The sequence below is a fragment of the Falco punctatus genome, assembly GCF_963210335.1.
Source record: "Falco punctatus genome assembly, chromosome: 8".
Classification (NCBI taxonomy): Eukaryota; Metazoa; Chordata; class Aves; order Falconiformes; family Falconidae; genus Falco; species Falco punctatus.
The window spans coordinates 18,125,608-18,143,681 of record NC_137588.1 but is presented as its reverse complement, the minus strand read 5'-3'; the positions used below and the strand labels follow the sequence as shown (position 1 = coordinate 18,143,681).

The 18,074-nt window shown below is 40.2% G+C and overlaps 1 protein-coding gene across 2 annotated transcripts in view; it reads right to left on the bottom strand.

Annotated features, from left to right (window-relative positions):
- PDE11A (phosphodiesterase 11A) overlaps positions 1 to 18,074 on the bottom strand; it is a 142,543-nt gene that overhangs the window by 32,038 nt on the left and 92,431 nt on the right. For both annotated transcript variants that reach the window (XM_080400368.1, XM_080400369.1), the window contains 4 exons: positions 8,704 to 8,850; positions 8,491 to 8,598; positions 3,164 to 3,273; positions 33 to 123 (listed from right to left, as the gene is read on the bottom strand). In XM_080400368.1, the coding sequence (XP_080256494.1) occupies positions 33 to 123; positions 3,164 to 3,273; positions 8,491 to 8,598; positions 8,704 to 8,850 (456 nt within the window). The remainder of the gene's footprint in view (positions 1 to 32; positions 124 to 3,163; positions 3,274 to 8,490; positions 8,599 to 8,703; positions 8,851 to 18,074) is intronic.

Sequence of the window (18,074 nt, the reverse complement as noted above, 5' to 3'; positions counted from 1 at the left end):
TTACAGCAAGATTAATAATAATGCTTTTGTACCTCACTTTGGAGAATCATGACAGCATGATTGAAATGGTGGTGCTCCAAGGTAGCAGAGGTACCGTAGAGCTGAGCTAAGGCTGATCCGCTCCTGAAACAGAACACAGAGAGTCAACAAATACTGCTCGTCTGCTTACGAAGCATGTTTCAGAAACAATTGAGTAACAAAAGCACATAGCCACACACTGTTTCAGCAACCACACTTAAGACAGTTGACAGGATCAAAATAGTAAGTCAAAGCCAGATACAAGACATTTATGTTCCAGACTTTGCTAAATATCATCCGCTGACTAAAGATTTTCCTGGAACTACATGAAATTTTGTAATGCGACTTTCAAAGCACCTCAGTGACGCAACAGCACTGGCACATTACTGTGCAGTAAAGACAAACAGTAACATCCTTGAGCTAGGACTGGCTGTTCTGCTACTACTTTTTATTTTTAATTCTTAATAAATGCAATGGCTTACAACGGGTGAATACAAACTTGTTTTAAAACTACAACTCTTAAAAACCAAAAAACCCAAACTCTTAAAAAACAACAAAACCTCAACCGCAAATGCAGTGAGGTTGTCTGCATGTAAAATCACGTGCTTGAATACTAAGGTAAACAGAAAACATTAAATGAGAGCGGTGAATATAAAAGTAAAGTTTAGCATCTCTTTAGAATGTATTTTCTCATCATGTTTATTGTCTAAAACAAAATTAGCTTCAAAATGGACAGAGCAGGTGAGTTTTCTAAGTTTAAAGAACAAAACTCTACAGACTACAATTATAAAATTGTGAATCACTGGGAGGTGCAGAGAACAGAACTGGATTGTCAGAATAGTTACTGTTCACCATTACTTCACTTCTGGGACCCAGCCTAAAGCGACAAGATAGGTTTTCCTTCCAAAGAAATGAGAATAAGAGATTATGCTAGAGACAAACAGAAAGAGTCTCCTAGGAGCACATACTATAAAACTGCACCATACTGATATTTAATTATCAGAAGCAGCTATATTAGAGAGAAGGATGTCCAGGAAACATCATCCCTAGAGAATGTAGTGTTGAGATATATAACAGAGCTATTTCAGACAACTGTGATATTGCCTCCATCATATACCTCTTGAACTTTCATCACACAGAACAGCAGTATTGAACACTGAAGATAAAATAGGAAAATGTGATGCTTAAATTTATGTCAGGTTGAAGGAATAAATCATAGCTGCTGTTATGAAAAATACAGCTTCTGTTTTTGGGGATGTTTTATACATGTGTGGTAATGTTCATCTTTTGTTAAATGTCTTCAACAATTTCTTTATGGAGTCGTAAAATGGTAGCCTCCTCTTCGTACCGTGGTGTCAAACAACAAGCGATAGCAGTCTCCTTCTGAAATCTCTACCTTTAACTCAGCCATCCCCCTGCACAAGAGATATTGTTGTGTAATGTTACAGCGGAGAAGTGGTTAACTTAATCAGAGCCTAAAACGGTCAGGATGTAAATCTTTAGTCTTGTTTTTGTAAATTAGGAACATAAACATCAATCAGCTGAGCTTCCTTCCCATTTGTCTCTCCTTTTTTGATTCTCTTCAAGACTCAGCTGCAAAAAGGCATCTAGCAGTGCTTGGTAACCTTTGCACCATGAGCTCTGTCTGTTGAGCACTGCAATTGATTTTCCTTGCTATGGTGATTGAAGATCCAGACAGTGTCATTGTTTCATTGAGAGTGTACCACAACACCAATAGCTCAGGAAATGGCAGCTTAGCGAGTATCAGAAACATCAGTTTGAGTGATGTTTGCTGAGGCAGCTCCCCGCCCCCCCCCCCCAGAATGCAGCTGCCCATGCCTATACACACATTACAGCAGAGTACTTCTGCAAAAGGTAGGAAAAAATAGGCCAGTACAACACGACACCGTCTTTTGAATATCTTTGGACAACCATTTGACCAGTTCCCCATCATGCTGGAGGATCAGTAGTAATGCAGAACAGACAAAGCTGAAAATGCATGGTGGGATCTGCAGCACAAGAGAGCTTCCAGGTCTCATATTCTGACTGTAGGGGACCTGGTGAGTTCATAAAACAACATGGGATTTGGAAGTCTCTGTGTCTGACAGCTTTATTTCACAACTTGGCCAGGATGTTGTCTGGGGACATTTCCTGTTGTCTCCTCCAGTTTTCAGGGAACGCAGATTTTTGGAAAGAATCTGACCCTGGTCAAGGGCATTCCCTTGCCACCACAGTAAGAAGAAATACTTTCAAACCTTTCACCAACCTGCTTCTGCCTGAGGGCAGCAGCCTGGAAAGTAAAAATATATGCAAGTCAGGGCTGCTGAATCAGGTCCCAAGCACCTTGAACAGAATAAAATTCCTTTTTAGAATTGAAAATGGTATGGGGAGCAAAATTTCATATAGGTAATGTAAGAATCTGCCTTAGAGATGCAGCTTTGTGTTCTGATGGGTACTGACCACTGCAGGGGGTGGCCAGCTCACTCCTGCCCACCGCAGCAGGTGTCGGAACAGGCTGTGTGTGCTTTGGTGTGTGGGGCAGGCCAGGGAGGCAGCAGTTCTACAGGGCAGGGACCCTGTGCGCTCCACAGCTGATGGGAATGTGGTGAGGCAACGATTCCAGCCACCTGCTGTAGGCAATTTGCATCAGAGCTCCAGCACGATGGCAACAGTTTCATACTTCATAAGCTAGCAACTACTTTCTGTATGCTTCCCTATACTAGTGTGAAAGTTTTTGTGAGCGCATTATTTCATTTACCCATTTCCTTTTCTTCTTAATAGTTGCACATGGTTTTGCTTAATGCCATGCATTCCAGCCAGCAAGAACAACCCAGACAGTTTCAGTGTTTCCTGGGTTGAATACCAGAATCAATAACAACTGAGCCTGAAAAGATCATAAAGTTTTGGCACCACGTTTCAGTATGTGGTGTCAATTCAACAGTCTGACACAAAGGACAAGCCAGCAATTACCCAAAAGAACAGAGAATGATAAAGATGGATAGTTCCTCACTACATTAGAGAATAAGAATACCTGGCCCTGGTCTAAGAGGCCTGAAATTAATGCTTCATTCCTTATTCTGGGTCACCTCTTGCTCTTCTGTGGAAGAAAACAGAAAATTAAAGTAATAAGAATTAGAAAACTTACTTAGCTTGGAAGGCATTGTTGGTTCCCCTGTGGTCAAGGTCATGACACAAGCATCCCACAATCAAAGCTAAAATTTCAATTTCAGTTAGAATCTCCTGAAATCCTGCAGTCTGAGAGCAGAGGAGAAAAAAAAAAAAAAAAAAAAAAGCAGCTGTAACTATCAGTAGCAAAAGGGATAAGTAATGTTAGTCCATCAAGAAACAGTCAACTTTGTTTTGATACCATGAATGTTTCAGTAAGGAGAAGATAAATGCTTTATTGTCATGTTATATTCCCTGCTGTATGTTAGATGGTTAGCAGAATAGATAACATCCTTGGAGTGATCTGCTATTATCTCTCTGTTGCATTTCCAGCATACTGTTTCTCCACTACCCAGAAGGCACTAAAGACAAAAAGAGCTGAAAACACACACCAATAACTACACACTGAGACAGGAACTGGAATGTCATATCAGAGAAATAAAAACCAAAATTGATTCCATTTTGAAATTATTGTTCAGAGAAGTGTTTAGACAGATTTCTTCAATCCTGAGATGACCATTTTAGTCAATCCCTACTGTCAGAGATAGCTGAGATGTTAAATCAAAAGACCTAAAAAAGAAGCCAGATAAAATATACTCTATGGAATTGTTATGAACTATTAAGAGATTTGTTATCTGGGACACATGAAATGAAGCAGCGTGACTTAAAGAGGAAATGTTTCAAATGGCATGTTTCTGGTGCAGACACCCACTTGAATTTGGGAAAGAATTTTGAGAACTGATGTATTGAAAATCCCCATAAGCAGCTCAGACCAGATATGCCTGTGTGAATGGGGGAGGTGATCCTAGAAAAATTTTGTTGCCACTGTACTTCTCCTTGTGGATACTTGCTATAGTTGTTTTCCTGCCTGAACTGCCTCATTTCAGGAAAGAAACACTACTGTTATTGCTAACCTCAGGCATCCTGAACAGATCCTGTCTGGAGAAGGTGCTGGACCTTGTATGGGACACCACCTCTGTGGTGCTGTGCATCTTACCCAGGCAAAAACCTGGCTCTTCAACTCTTTAGAAGCACAAGGGCATAATGCCTGCAAAAAAGACTGGCTGAGCTGGAAAATTATAACACTTGTCTTTCCACAGTGCTGGTCTCCCATGTCATTCCTCAGTTAGCCACATGATCTAGTTACTATGAAAGGAAATTATATAAAAGGAATATGAAATAAATTTATATTCAAGGATGAAACCAAGGCTGAAGACTAACAGTGTGCAAGAAATCCTGAATTCCACTGATTTTCAATGGAATTCCACCTACTGGCAAGAGCAGGGTTAAGTGATACAAAGACAGTATCAGTGGGATCACTGACGTCCTTACCTGGCTGGAACTTACAGACCACTCAGAAATGCCAGTCAGTTTCTGCAATACCACGTGAAAACTCTGCTATTCACCCTGAATACCACAAATTCTACTTAAATAAATGCACATTCAAATCCAAACAGCCTAAGTTTTTACAGTCTGAAATGTGACCGCAGTTCATGTGTAGGCAGTACAAGGAGCTAAGCTCCCCCAGGTGCTCAGGAATGCATTTCAGTTGGAACTGAGGGAGTGCAGGAAAAAAGCTTTAAACAGTGCTCAGTGTTTACAGATCAGCAAGATGATCAAATATGAGAAAAAAAGATTCCTTTTGTGTTGAATCCACTGCTGTACAGAGTAATTTGAATATTATGAAAGAATTATCTTGATTTCTAGTGGGATTGCTTTTTTTTTTTGCCTTCAGTAACAGCTACACAGGCAGACGAAATTCTCTAAATAGCAGTGTTTTCTCTTTTTCAACATTGTTCTTATATAACAAATAATCATCACCTATTGTTAAAAAAAGGATTAAAAATAGGACTGTAACTGACAACATGCCATGTGTTGTTTCAATCTAGAGAAAACATTCATGGCTAAGTTAAAACAACTTAAAATAGAAGTTTTATAATATAAAGTTGATGCTGTAATAAATATTCTGTAGCATAACACAAGCTTTGATTAAATTTGAGGATTCAACCTGTATTGCAAATGTAGGAAAGCCCATCAAGGAATTTATTAACAGTAGCAATATCTCAAAAATAAATGCAACATTTTATGTAATCAAAAGTCTTGTCATTGACTATATGAGAGAAATATGGCATATTTCACTTAAAAAATATTTAATTTAAAACAATGTTACGGTCAGGGGGTATCTGCTTTGAACATAATGCAAAAAAATAGAGGATTTCATTTCCCCATTTTTTGAATTTACAGAGGGAGAAAAAATACATGGCTATAGACGACGGTGCAGTAAAATTTATTTTCACCAGAAAAGGAATGACCCATAACTCATGAGTGGCAGAGTCTCCAGTGAGTTGTGGAGGTCATTCTTTCATGTGAGGAAATGAATTGGATTCATTATACCTTGCCCCACATTTATATGTTTTGTTATTAGCACACCAGATGGGATTATAATTTTGTATTCCTTGCTTGTTCATTTTTAATTTTTGAAATAAGCGTCAATGTGAACTGTGTTAGGCAAAGGCACTGATAATGAAGCCTGGGCTTGATCCTGCAGTTTACTCTCATGTGACCTCTGTAACAGGAGCAGTCTTTGCTTCAGCGCTTGTCCTCAAAATATTTGGGCAAGTCTGAAAGCGCAGGGCTGGGCTTATAATTGTTCAGTATCTAACTGGAGAGAGAAAATACATACTTAGATATAAAGGAACACACCTTAGATATGCAGAACGCTGACCAAGGAGTGAAACAACTGGTTTAAGCTTTGTTGGATTTCTGTTGTTCAGCTTGATAAACCCAGCTGAATTTTCCTTCTGCATTCAGTAGGAGCACGGCCAGGCCACTAGAGGCTACTGCATTACAGATTAAACATTGCTATGCTACAGCAAGCCCTACCTGAAAATGACCTAAAATAGGCTTATTGGTTTATATTTGTGGTGCAGCCAATATTGCTGACTGTCATGGTGAGATCAGGAATAGGGTACAATAACTGCACAAAGCAGGGCCTTCTTGACCATCAGAGCCCATCTCTAATGGTTAGAGAGTTTTCCCCTTTTTGCAAGAGAAAAAACAAGACACACACTAGCTCAGATGGTTTGCCCACGACACACAGAGTAAGAGCAAGCCTTGTGCTATTAGCAGTCTGTTGACTCTCCTTGGTGTCTTTTTTCACAAGGCCAGTTTTCCTACCTCTGGAAGGGAGAGCAGCCCAAGCGGATCATACATCTGAAGACAACATGTTCTCAGCCAGAGCCACAGCGAAGCGAGGTGGGATATGCGGCGAGTCCAATGTCATGGGCACAGGCATCCAGCCCTGCACATGGAATTTCTTGTTCGGTTTATTACAAAGAGTGTGGGTAGTGAAATGACTTGGCTTAAAAATACTGGATCACCTCCCACAGACAGTTGTGTCCCTCTGCTGACTGCTAAAAGGATCCTGAAATTATGCTTTGAGAACCCTGGTCAAAGCAGTTTACGGCTGAGGCCTCGCAGGCTTGCTGGTGGCTGCTGAAGCAGCAGGGATCTGCTTTCTTCTTGCCGGCTGCCAAAGCAGCCACCGCTAGCCGAGCTGGAGCTGCCTGGTGGGAGAGGGCTTCCCACCGAGACCAGCCTCGTTCCCACCGAAATCCTGGCCTCGGAGCGCCACCTAGAGGTCCTCACGGGTGAGGTCGGAGGGCTCCTCACCCCGCGGCAGCGCTTGGCAGAACCGAATGGAATGCCCTGCTGAACGGCACTGCCCGACTTCGCCCTTACTCCTCAGAGTAAAAAGGTTTTCATTTTTCTGTGACTGAAAAAACCCCCATGTTGTTTATAAACCTTTAAAAACGACTGATGCCCGCACACTATCATGAGATTTCATTAGAGTTTATCAGAAAGTGCCTTCTGAAACGATGTTAATTCTGCTCAGCTGAACAGCCTCACGCCCAGAGGAGGAGGTGACCCCTTCCCCCTTGCTGACCATCCCTGTTTGCTTTGCCTCACACTGAACGGTACAATTTTCCATGCCTCCGCAAACGCTCACCGCCACAAACTGACAATGCTGGGACAGACCTATGACTAGACCAACATCCACCTGCTAGGGGATGTCATACTCCATATTTTTTTTTTTCCTTGCCTGACACATGAAGTTCTGCCACAGAGACAATGCCAAACGCAGGAGGCAGCTGGGAACCCGTGCACCAGGCAGCTGTGCCCTGTGAGCAGGAAACAGGCCATGGACTGTCTCAAGTCCACATTACACGGCGCTGATGTGTGCTGCGAACGGCACAGGCTGTGGAGCCTCCACCTCTACAGACAGGGTCCAGCTGCTAGCTACACCACAGAGACTGGCCAGCGCCGAGACCATAAACATTCAGTGATTAAAAATTAGCAAACAAATACACGATATCCCAGATAAATAAATACCTGTACAAATGCTATTACTATGACCACTTTAAGGTTCACAACAGATGATGCTGGCCATTAAAACCAAACATGAAGAAAAAATGGAAAAAACTTGAATTCTTAGTTTTATCTGGAGATAAGGCAAACTCGAAATACAAAGTATAACAGAAAGCGTTGTGTGTGTACAGACATGTTGCTTCTCTTTTGCCATATTAATGAGAATATTAAATATGCAGGACCACCAAGCTATTTATCGATACATTTACAGAAATTAACTAGCCAAATATGGGTTATTTCATGCAGTAAGGTTGCTACCGGGTAGGGAGAGAGAGCAAGAGCAGTGGTACTTTCAACAGAATTTACTTGTATTGTGTGTTGGAAGAAGTTACAGGTACTGATGGAAATACATGTTAATAAAACCCAGAAGTGTTACAGCGTCCAATGGAGACACGAGATTCACTTAGATTACTATGTTGGAAGATAATCTTAAAATGTTTTAAGGCAATACCTTCTACAACTACTTAGATGAAGCTAGATGAGAAGGTAATAAATACCAACATAATAAATACTTCTGGGATTTTAATCTTCCTTGGTTTTGTACTTTGCAATTTAGGAGTCTGAGATAAACGTCAAATCAAAGAGTTCCAAAAGATAAGCATTTTTGTAAGACCAAGATCTATAGTAACAAGCTCACTCCAAGCCTGCCATCTGTTTTTAGTCACTTTAATGTGCCTGTGATATCGCTGTCACTAAAACACTGTAAGGTTTTGTCAGATACGTGCCACCTTAAATTGAATAACTTCCGTGTGCATTTCTGTTGGAAATGAATGAGTTCCATAATAACTAGAAAAGAAATCAAAATGTTGGAAAATGTTTAGACAGGTAAGGCAATGTGGCAGCAAAAGCTCTTACGGGACTGTGTAGCTGGATACTTACAGTTAACATGGCAAACATTAGCTGGCAGACGTTGAAAGCATGCCTCCAGTTGTGATACAAAACCATTCGATAATTCTTCCTAACTGTCAAAAGCCACCTACACAGCGTCTGAAATGAAAAGTACAAATTGTATCAGGGCTACTAAATGTGTACAAATGGACAGAGCAGTGCCAAGACAAAAGCAGCAGATATCTCTGCAGCGCAGATGGTTACCTCATAGTCAATTTTAAATTTCTGAACCATTCCAAGTTCCATGAACATCCGCAGGGCTGCAGTAATCATGGCATCCACATCAAGCGAGAAGTCATCAAAATGGATATCATCAATGCCAAGCTCTGACACCAGAGGGATGTTTGCTGCCTGAAAATGCCAAAGGGAAAGGGAAACTTCTGATTCAAAACTTGGGTCTTTTTTTCTGTGTCACTCTTACAAGAAAGCATCCATACATCAGTTCTGACCTGCCAATAAATCTCCTGCTTGATTTGAATGCCGAGCAATAAAAGTCTTCATCTGTGAAATACAAACATGTCAGGCTAACAGAGTGGGGAAACAGTGGGAAGGAGAAGAACCCGGTACGATCAGGAAATATGCTCACCATCCCAATTGGAGCCTGCATATAGCATTTAGACTGTGAGAGCTGACCACTTTATAGCTACTGCAGTAACACAATATATTCCAATGCAAATTACAATGCTGTAATGCAAGAAACATCTGGACAGCCAGCAGCTGGAAATTTTAATTGCTACCATTCAGAAATGCAAAGTAAATATACTGCTCTGCAGAATTTCTTCATCCAAATGTCTTTACATTCATAAGCATACAAGTGCCCTTTGCTTTACACTGTTCACTACACATTCATAGAACAACAACAACAAAAAAGTTAATACAAGAAACCTGTAGGGGAAGCACTTTTCAAAGTAAAATAAAAATAATTTGCTAAATGCTGATTATGTAATAAGTCAACAACAGCAAAAGCCTTACATTTTGCTTTGTTCATGTAACAGCAGACTCCTGTTCTCTTTGTAGGAGAGGAATAAGCTTTTCACACACACCAAAACATACAAATGAGTGTGCACGACTGCCTAACGTATACAGTTGCGCACACAGATGTATTGTGGCTGGCCCGGTGGCAGCACCTGTGGGAGCCAGGCAGAGGTGCTGACAACCCTCACAGGCTTGTTTGCCCTTCTTTACGCCCCTTCGGACTTGCCACTCACCTCCCTAGAGAGGGCAGGTGGAGGAGGCTGCATTTGCTGAAGGAGCATCTGTTCCCTGTCTCCTGCTGTGAGACGGCGATGGGTCAGGTAGAAACCTCACAAAGGGGCTGGATCCAGCCCACAAGCCATGAGCTGGACCATGCTGAATTAGTCAAAAATCGCATGGACTCAGCTGGTGTGGCACATGCAGCTACTCACTTGCACAAAACACCGATTTGTTCATGCAACTGTAAGTTCACCTTCACAGTTACAGCTTCTATGCAACCACCTTATGGTTTCCTTTTTGAAAACTTGTGTTTTGAAATATTGTACCCTAACTACAAGTCACTGTCTTGTAAAAAGCTTTTTCTGGCCAAAGGGAAAGTGCCACCTTGATAATTACTTTATGTGGAGATTAAACTGGTTTAGCTATACCATGTAAGAAGATGACTGTGCACACCTGCCATAAAATAGCATTAACATTGCAGCGTTAACTTACTTGCTAGCTAGAAGAAAAGTCCTTTTGGTTCAGCAGCCAGTAAACCACCCCAGTACCACAAGTCACAGCATTACGCCAATGAGGTTAACTGACATATGAAATACAACAAACCCATCAAGTCAGGCATCATCCCAGGACACAGCTGAAGAACCTTTGCAGCGTGCAGGCAGAGATGTAAGCTCTGTTAACTGCACACTTTATCTGCTAGCATACTTATCCAGGTTCAATCAATTTAGCATCTTTTTTTGAATAATTATTGAAATACTTCTAGGTGATCCCAACTGCAGTTACACAGCAACACCCTTTAAGATCTGGCTGAAAAGCAACGTATTTACTTCTGGGGTAAAGAATGAACAAAAATATGGTTAGGTGTGAAACAGGAATACTGACCCAGAGGCTGTACTGTCCAGACATTCAGAGGTCTTATAGAAACTGTGACTTTTTTGTCACATTCAGTTATTCTTCAGAGCTTTGGGGGATACTAAAGATGCATACTAATATTTAGCTGATGAATACACTCATTGCATAATAAATGCACTCTCTACAAAATGTCTCTGAGGGAAGAAACGCGTTTGTCCGTCTTGTTTATTCCTTAGACAGAAGTTTAAATAACAAAGATGTTGAAACAGAAGCACTTGATTGTAAGTAGACCCACTTGAAATTGTTATTATTGAGATTATCTTTACAGGCCTACTGCTGCATTTTCATTAACTTTGCAGTGGGCTTTGATTAAAATTTTTATACTTTTTGTCATCTTAAAAGAAAACAGATATTCTTGCTTTTTTTTTTTTACTGGAAACAAACACTTTTACCAGCCTGTTACAACTCAAGGGAGAACACTTCAAGCAGTTGCTCAACCGCAGTTGTTTTTCCCTTTGTCAAACAGTAGAGAAATAACAATATATTCCAAATCTATTACAAACTGAACAACAGGATATTAACAAAGCAAGTCAAAAACAATTTCTTCCCACGTCAGTCTGAAACTTTTAAATATTTATGAGGTTTTACATTCCTAAATTTAACAGGAGTGCCATAATCCAAAATAACTGCTGAATTAATAGCCAGGAGATAACATTTGTATAAAAGAACCATTCGCTTTACAACAGCAATAAAGGAAACAACAGAATTATGAGTGTTGAGACTAATTTGAATAATGCTAAAAAAAAATGGTATGTTGTGGGGCTGCAGCAATATTCTGGCAGCACCTGGCATCGCCTGTCCTCAGCTTCTTATGCTAGTAATGCAGCAGTCCAGGGTTTATAGGACAGCAATCATTAAAACTTCATTTATGCAATTACAAAGATATAAAAATTATTCATAATACAAAATATTAAAACATATACATCCCTGAAATTTTGCTGCACTGCAGGAGAAATTCCAGTGGATTTCTTAAAATAGACAGCAATAACAACACTTTTTTTTCCAGGAAAACAGAGGGGATGAAAGTACCATAACAGTAAGAGGAAGGGGCAGGCAATTAAAATTCAAGTTACAGTGAAATTATTTTTTTAAAGCACCCCAGTGATTTAGAATCACTTAAAAGGCTTGCTTCCTTTTGAATGTTTTGAAGTTCAAGTTCCCCTTTCTAAAAACAATTAAGAACATTATACTCTGAGTGTTTTTACCCTGCGGACCAAACAATTTCAATGCTCTTCATCCCTAAGAAAAATTCACATGACTCTTCTGTGAGCTTATGGTAAATTAAAGCCGGATGTGCCTCCTCTGGTCACATCTCCATACCCCCTGGTACTAAAGCAAAAATTGGTCTTGAAAGTAACCATGAACACAAGTTGGGTTTAGCACATGGAAGGCAACTGGTCTTGCTTAATACAGCGCAAACTCAGCAGTTACCAGACTGGGAAACTATCACCACTTGTAAGCAGCCTGAAAAAAAGCAAGTCCTGTCCCTGAATGACAGCATAAAGACAAGGTCTGTGGCTACCCTATAGTCAGATGTGCGTGGGATGGATACAAGGAGGAGGAAAAGCACCTTTGTACTAAATTCAGGATTGGAGACAGATCATCCTTTCCTCATTGCTCTCTGCTATCGTGTAAACGGTTCCACAGCCTGCTTGGTATAGTCAACAGCCAGGAGAGGAGTGGCTGGTTGAGCCTGACCTTACACCAGTCATTGTGAAAGGGCCACATGTCATTAATGACCATCATACTTCCAAACACATGGAACATCAAAGTGGTTTCTACTAACAATAAAGTCCCAATTCTGACCACTATAAAAGGCAGCCAATGGGAATAGAAAAATAATGTTTCTGGTTCAGTATAATAAGCCTTTGGGCTGCTGTGGATGAACAAAACCTAAAAAGGAAAACTTTAGGAAACTAAAGAATCAAAGCTATAGGGAAACTTTGAAAGGCTAAATACTCAAAATAAAAGCTACTGTTTGATGTGTACACCTTAGTGTTGCTGAAGACAACTATTTCACAATTTTGGAAGTATGTATAAAACATACACTATATTAAATGGTTTCTTTATATCCTTAGCATGCAGCCAGATAACAATAAAGGTAAGCACTCAGACTTTCTCTGGGCAGTATGTGTTCATGTGTAAATGTATGTCAGAAAAATGCAGTATAATAAGCACACACACATACACAGAACATTTTACAACATTCTCACTCTAAGGGCTGAACAAAGTGATCACAATCAACCAAACACAAGCAAAAGGGAGACTTGTGCTGCTCTTACTGAACATATTTCCTGAATGAGAGATAGGTTTTATATTCAACTTGGTTGTTACTGCAAATTGTTTTCCTTTCAATTCTGCTTTCAGTTTCTGCCATATACCACAGCAGTACCTTTCTAATGGTCAATACTGCTATTGAGAAAACATGTGGAAAGCATATACCATTCAATGTCCTCTTACAAATTAAATTTTAACCAGTTTATAGTTATAAATAGTACAAGAATGATCCCTTGGAGTTGGCTGAAAGGAAGTGGGGCAAGCTTGCTGCCCTGAATAACTTGTAGGTGTGATAGCTGCTATAAGATCATGATAGGTGTGACTATTTTAGGATCTGGAAACACATTACCAGTCCTTCCAAACAGGGAAGAAACTTTATGGATTTCCCTAATGGTCCACACAGTTTTACAAACCAAACTTCCTGTGTGAGTTGGAAGCCTAGTTTTCAGTATGTGAAAGCTATACTAAGCAAAAGCCTTTCGTTCCAGCTAGTCAAATGTACTGCCAGTGGAGACCAGCAGACAGGTCATGTGCTGCCAGCATAAAAAATGGTCAGAGCGAGGTAACTCCTTATATTTAGGGAAAAACTGTATCATGTCAGGACCAAATATCAATTTGGGTATTTAATGATCTCCTATAGCAGAATGTGGCCTCCTATAGCAGAATGACAGTCTGCGTCAGTGATGGAGAGAGGACAATTTCAAGGTGGTTATTACATTTTGTCTCATCTTGCCATAATCCTCTTATTCCATCATTATTTCCTACAAATTGGCACACACTGATAGGCAGCTTAAGGAGTTTCTTAAACAGAAGGTACCTACAGCTCAAGGGCCTGATTGTAGTAACTTCATTCAGCATTACATTTATATGAATATATGAATATGATCCCATTTGATACTAAGAACACAGAACAAAAATAACATTCCATGGATTGACAGGGAAGGCTTACTAAATGATTTTGCACTAGCTCTTCTAATACCATACTCTTCACAATCTTCTATATCCATATTTGATAAAGTAATAAAGTTAGATGTAAGGAAACTGGTGGGTTCTTCAGAAAACATTCTTTCTCCTTGTAAAATCGTTCACTACCATGGAAGCCGTCCAGCTAAACACAAAAAACACGACTGAAATCCTACTTTGCTGTGCCACCTTAAACTCCGTTCTTCAGTTCACTACCTGTTTGGGTAAGACATCTGTGCCTATTATGCAAGGAAAGCATCTTGAAACCTACTGATAAGTATATTAGTATAGCTTTGTTAAAAAATAATAGCACGTTCTGCCAATTGGTACGCTCAGCTTCTTTCCCATGTGATATCAGAACTATTCTGTAACAATAACTTCAACTACTGAATATAGTCCACTTACCATATAGCCCTGTCGACAATGACATGTGGAACGGTTAGCAAGGTTTCCTAATCAGAAAATACCGCCAGACTGATGGGAAAAAAGTATTAAGAAACTTGAATGTATCTAACACATATAAAGATATCCCATGGAATATATGTCCCGATGTAGCAAAAGAATGGCAAAACAATATGGTATGCCTCTTAACTCCCGGGAGCACCGTCTGAGTCAGGAGCTCATGTACTGTTTCAATAGTGTGTCAGGATCTAGACCTCATTTATAGCAAAACTGGAGCTTCAGACAATGTGACATACACCAAAAAATAAGACTACCCTTTCAAGTATCTCTTCACCTAGAATCTCTGTCAGAAGATTAGGAACTGAACAACCTTAAAGGCTGATCATCAAAACCCGCACAGGAAGTATCAAAGTGGAGAATATTTAAATGTAAGGCCTTCTTTATGTGTCTTTCTTCTATCAAACTATACTGGAGACAGTATTTTCTGATGGCAAAGATTTTTATTTGTAAAGGGTTCTTTCCACACATAAAGGCCTCTAAAATACTTGATTATATTTATAGCCACAGGCATTTTTAAAATGTATCTTTATAGTCAGTTATTACCAGTAGTGGACAAATTCTGCACTTCTTCATAGCCATGGAAGACCAAAGCCTGTCATGTTCTAGTCTGACACATTTCTTACTCTCTCCAAAGGGGAAAGAATCAAATGTTTCAGCTCAGGGATGTTTTAATGCCCAGAGCAACCTGGTTTTTAAAGACCTCCATCTGTTACTGCAGGCTGCGGCTGGCATCTCTCTGCCCTTCACAGTGCTGAGTTAGCACCTCTTTTCCAATGACCAACCGCAGCAGAAGCAGGACAGCAGCATTTAAAGTAAATTTTATAATATTTACAGTAAAGGAGAGTAGGTATGGAAGAGACTTCAAGTATGTACATGTATTAACCTCTGGATTCTGATTCTAATGAATTTTTAGTGTGATTATCACAGTAACATTGCTGCCGCCTTCAGGAGTGAAACCGCACAGAATCACAGAATCACTTAGGTTGGAAAGGAGCTCTTGAGACCAGCCAGTCCAACACCCCTGGGTCAAGCAGGGTTAAAATCCCCCAAATTTATTTGCCCCTCAACTGCTTTCACCAAATTCCAATTCTTTGAATGAGGTCACTGTATGAAGGGATACTCAGATAACCACAACTGGCGACTGGAATGAGACAAGAGTGGGGCTTTGGACTCATCTGAAAGCAGTTGGACAAAAACATGAGATGAGGAGACCACAACACTGCCACATCAACATGCTTTGCCACCGCCAGATCTACCAGACTCCCTCTTTCTGTGTGCCAGACTGTCTGAATGTTTTATCCATCAAACTGTTCAAAGACATCAACAATCCCTGAAATATGATTTACATCTTTTAAACCTCTTCAGTGTAATGCAGCAGATAAGCAGAGCTTGCAGTTGTGAAATCAAATGCCCAAACTCTGCCTGAAGTCCCACAGTAGGTATCTGGGCCCTTTGCTGGAAAAGGTCACTCATTGCTTTAGTCAAAGTTTTACATCTGTAAACTGAGAATAATGCTACTTCTGCATCCAGCTTCAAAATCTGCAGCTGAAGCATGTATATGTGGTGCATACTGCTTTATCCTCAACTGACAAATTAACAGTATAACATGTAATTTAGACATGAAATATGGAACAAAGAAAGTTACATCTAGTCTTGTTTCAAAAAGTTATATTGGCTTGACCATTTACCAAACATAACTACTGCTTAGTATGGATACTGGTATTTGCTTTAATTAAAAGAGAAACTTCATGGCATTAAGCAAGCTATTTATTCTGCTGCTTTTATCAGAATAAGTAGTCATTAAGCGATATATCACTATCAAATATAGCATTTTGGATTGTTTTTTTATTATCATGCACTGTGAACTTAGGACAAAAGTATGGTATTTACTTTCTGCTTTTGGTATAAAGCTATATGTGCCCGAGGAAAGGATTTGTCATCTTATAATTTTATTTTTAAAAGGGCAAGGGTAGATATGTCATTACAGAATTATACATACTATTTCCAAAGGTAAGCCCAGAATTACAGCTAAAAAGCTGAAAGTATTTGAATGTTTCTGGATCAGTGAATCAATCCTGTCTGAACATGCCACTTTCTGAAACTGGGATGCATCAAAAGGAATAATCAATTTCAGAATAAAAATATTACATTTAAAATTTTGTTACAAACTGTAACAGAAGACACAAAATACGTTATTTACATTGCTAAGAATCAATCCTGGATGTTAAAGGTGTTTCCTAGTACACAGAAATAAAATATATGGCAGCCTATAAAAGGAAAAAGAAATTTCTATTTTAAAAGAGCAGAGACATAAAATAAAAGCAATTAATGGTCTGAGCATCTATTATTCTTAAGGCCAAAGTCCATAACCACAGCAGCCTAGGACTGGAGTTTTACAGGGCATGCACATTTGACACAATGATCTCCTGAGGCGCACCAGGGAGTGTTCACGTCCTTTTGGCTTATGGTGATTAGGAAATAACCAGTGTGTCACATACTACAGGCTAGCAACTGTCGACTTTTTATGGCCATTGGTGCAGATGAGAAGCTCATACAAAGGACTCTATTCAGTCTCCGTCCCAGAATTTTAAACAAACACAAGCAGCAAACCTAGGGCAAGTATTTCCCTGATACAAAAGTGTCGAGGCATGCAAGCTGCTATTTCCCACAACAGCCTTGCTTGGTTTTGGTAGGCAGTCAGCTTTGTTGCTCCCATGAAGAGCAGAATGGGTAATGCAGGCTGCCTCATGCCTATAAATTTGTAAGGGTGAGGGAAGAGGGATGCAACATAGTCTTCTCCCCCACAGTGATACCTGGGATGGGGAAGGAAGGCTCTGACTGCTTCCTTGAAGACTCAGAAGAGGAAAAACCTCATTATGGGTTGAAGGAACAGGGTCAGGGTTCTTCTCACAGAGGACATGATGTGAAGGCACAGAATGGAGCTGGCTCTTTTGGTGGCAAACAGTCCAAGCTGTGCCCTGCAGTTTTCAGCTGGACACATGGAGTGAGGAAGTATGTGAGGGAGAAAGAAGTGAAGGCATTACCAAGAACAGACACACAAAAAAATTAAAAAAGAAACAATAAAACCTAAAAAGCCCCACCAGTGCCACAACGGTGTATACACTGGTATTACGCTATTTTTTCTATCCCAGTGTACTCCAGCAGCACTCACTGCACCTGAGCCAATCTGCAGGACCACTGGTCACATGCCACTGTGGGGCCGTGGTGGTGCTGCAGGAATGCACAGCAACAGGGTTGGACTGTGTTCCTGCTGGCCACTGAAATTTTCTTTCTGAGCACCTGCGACAAATCAGGCTGGCAGTATAGTGACTGGTGGTGAAAGTTATGCAAATGTATGAGCGGGCAACTGCTCCACTGGGATGAAGTCCTATTTCAGACCCGCTAGAGTGACAGCTATAGCAGAATACTGTCAGATAGACAATAAATAATATTGAAAACACCTTCAAACTTACAACATACATTTACAGAAAAGCTACAGAGAACATTGCAGTGATAATCCTTAAAACATGTTTTTGTCTTTTTCTCCTTAGTTTTCATCAAGTTCTGATTGCAGGTTTAAATCCTATTCTGAATCCATAAATCACACCCTAGGAGCATGCAGGGCTGCCCAAAAAAGCATTCTCAAAAAATCCAGAGCTTCATCTTGCTACAGTTTTAACAAGCCAGGAGAGTTATCCTGGGCAAGGCTTCTGCCGGTCAGATGTGAACATGAACGGCAGTCCGCTCCCAGCAGAATGCACTTCCCC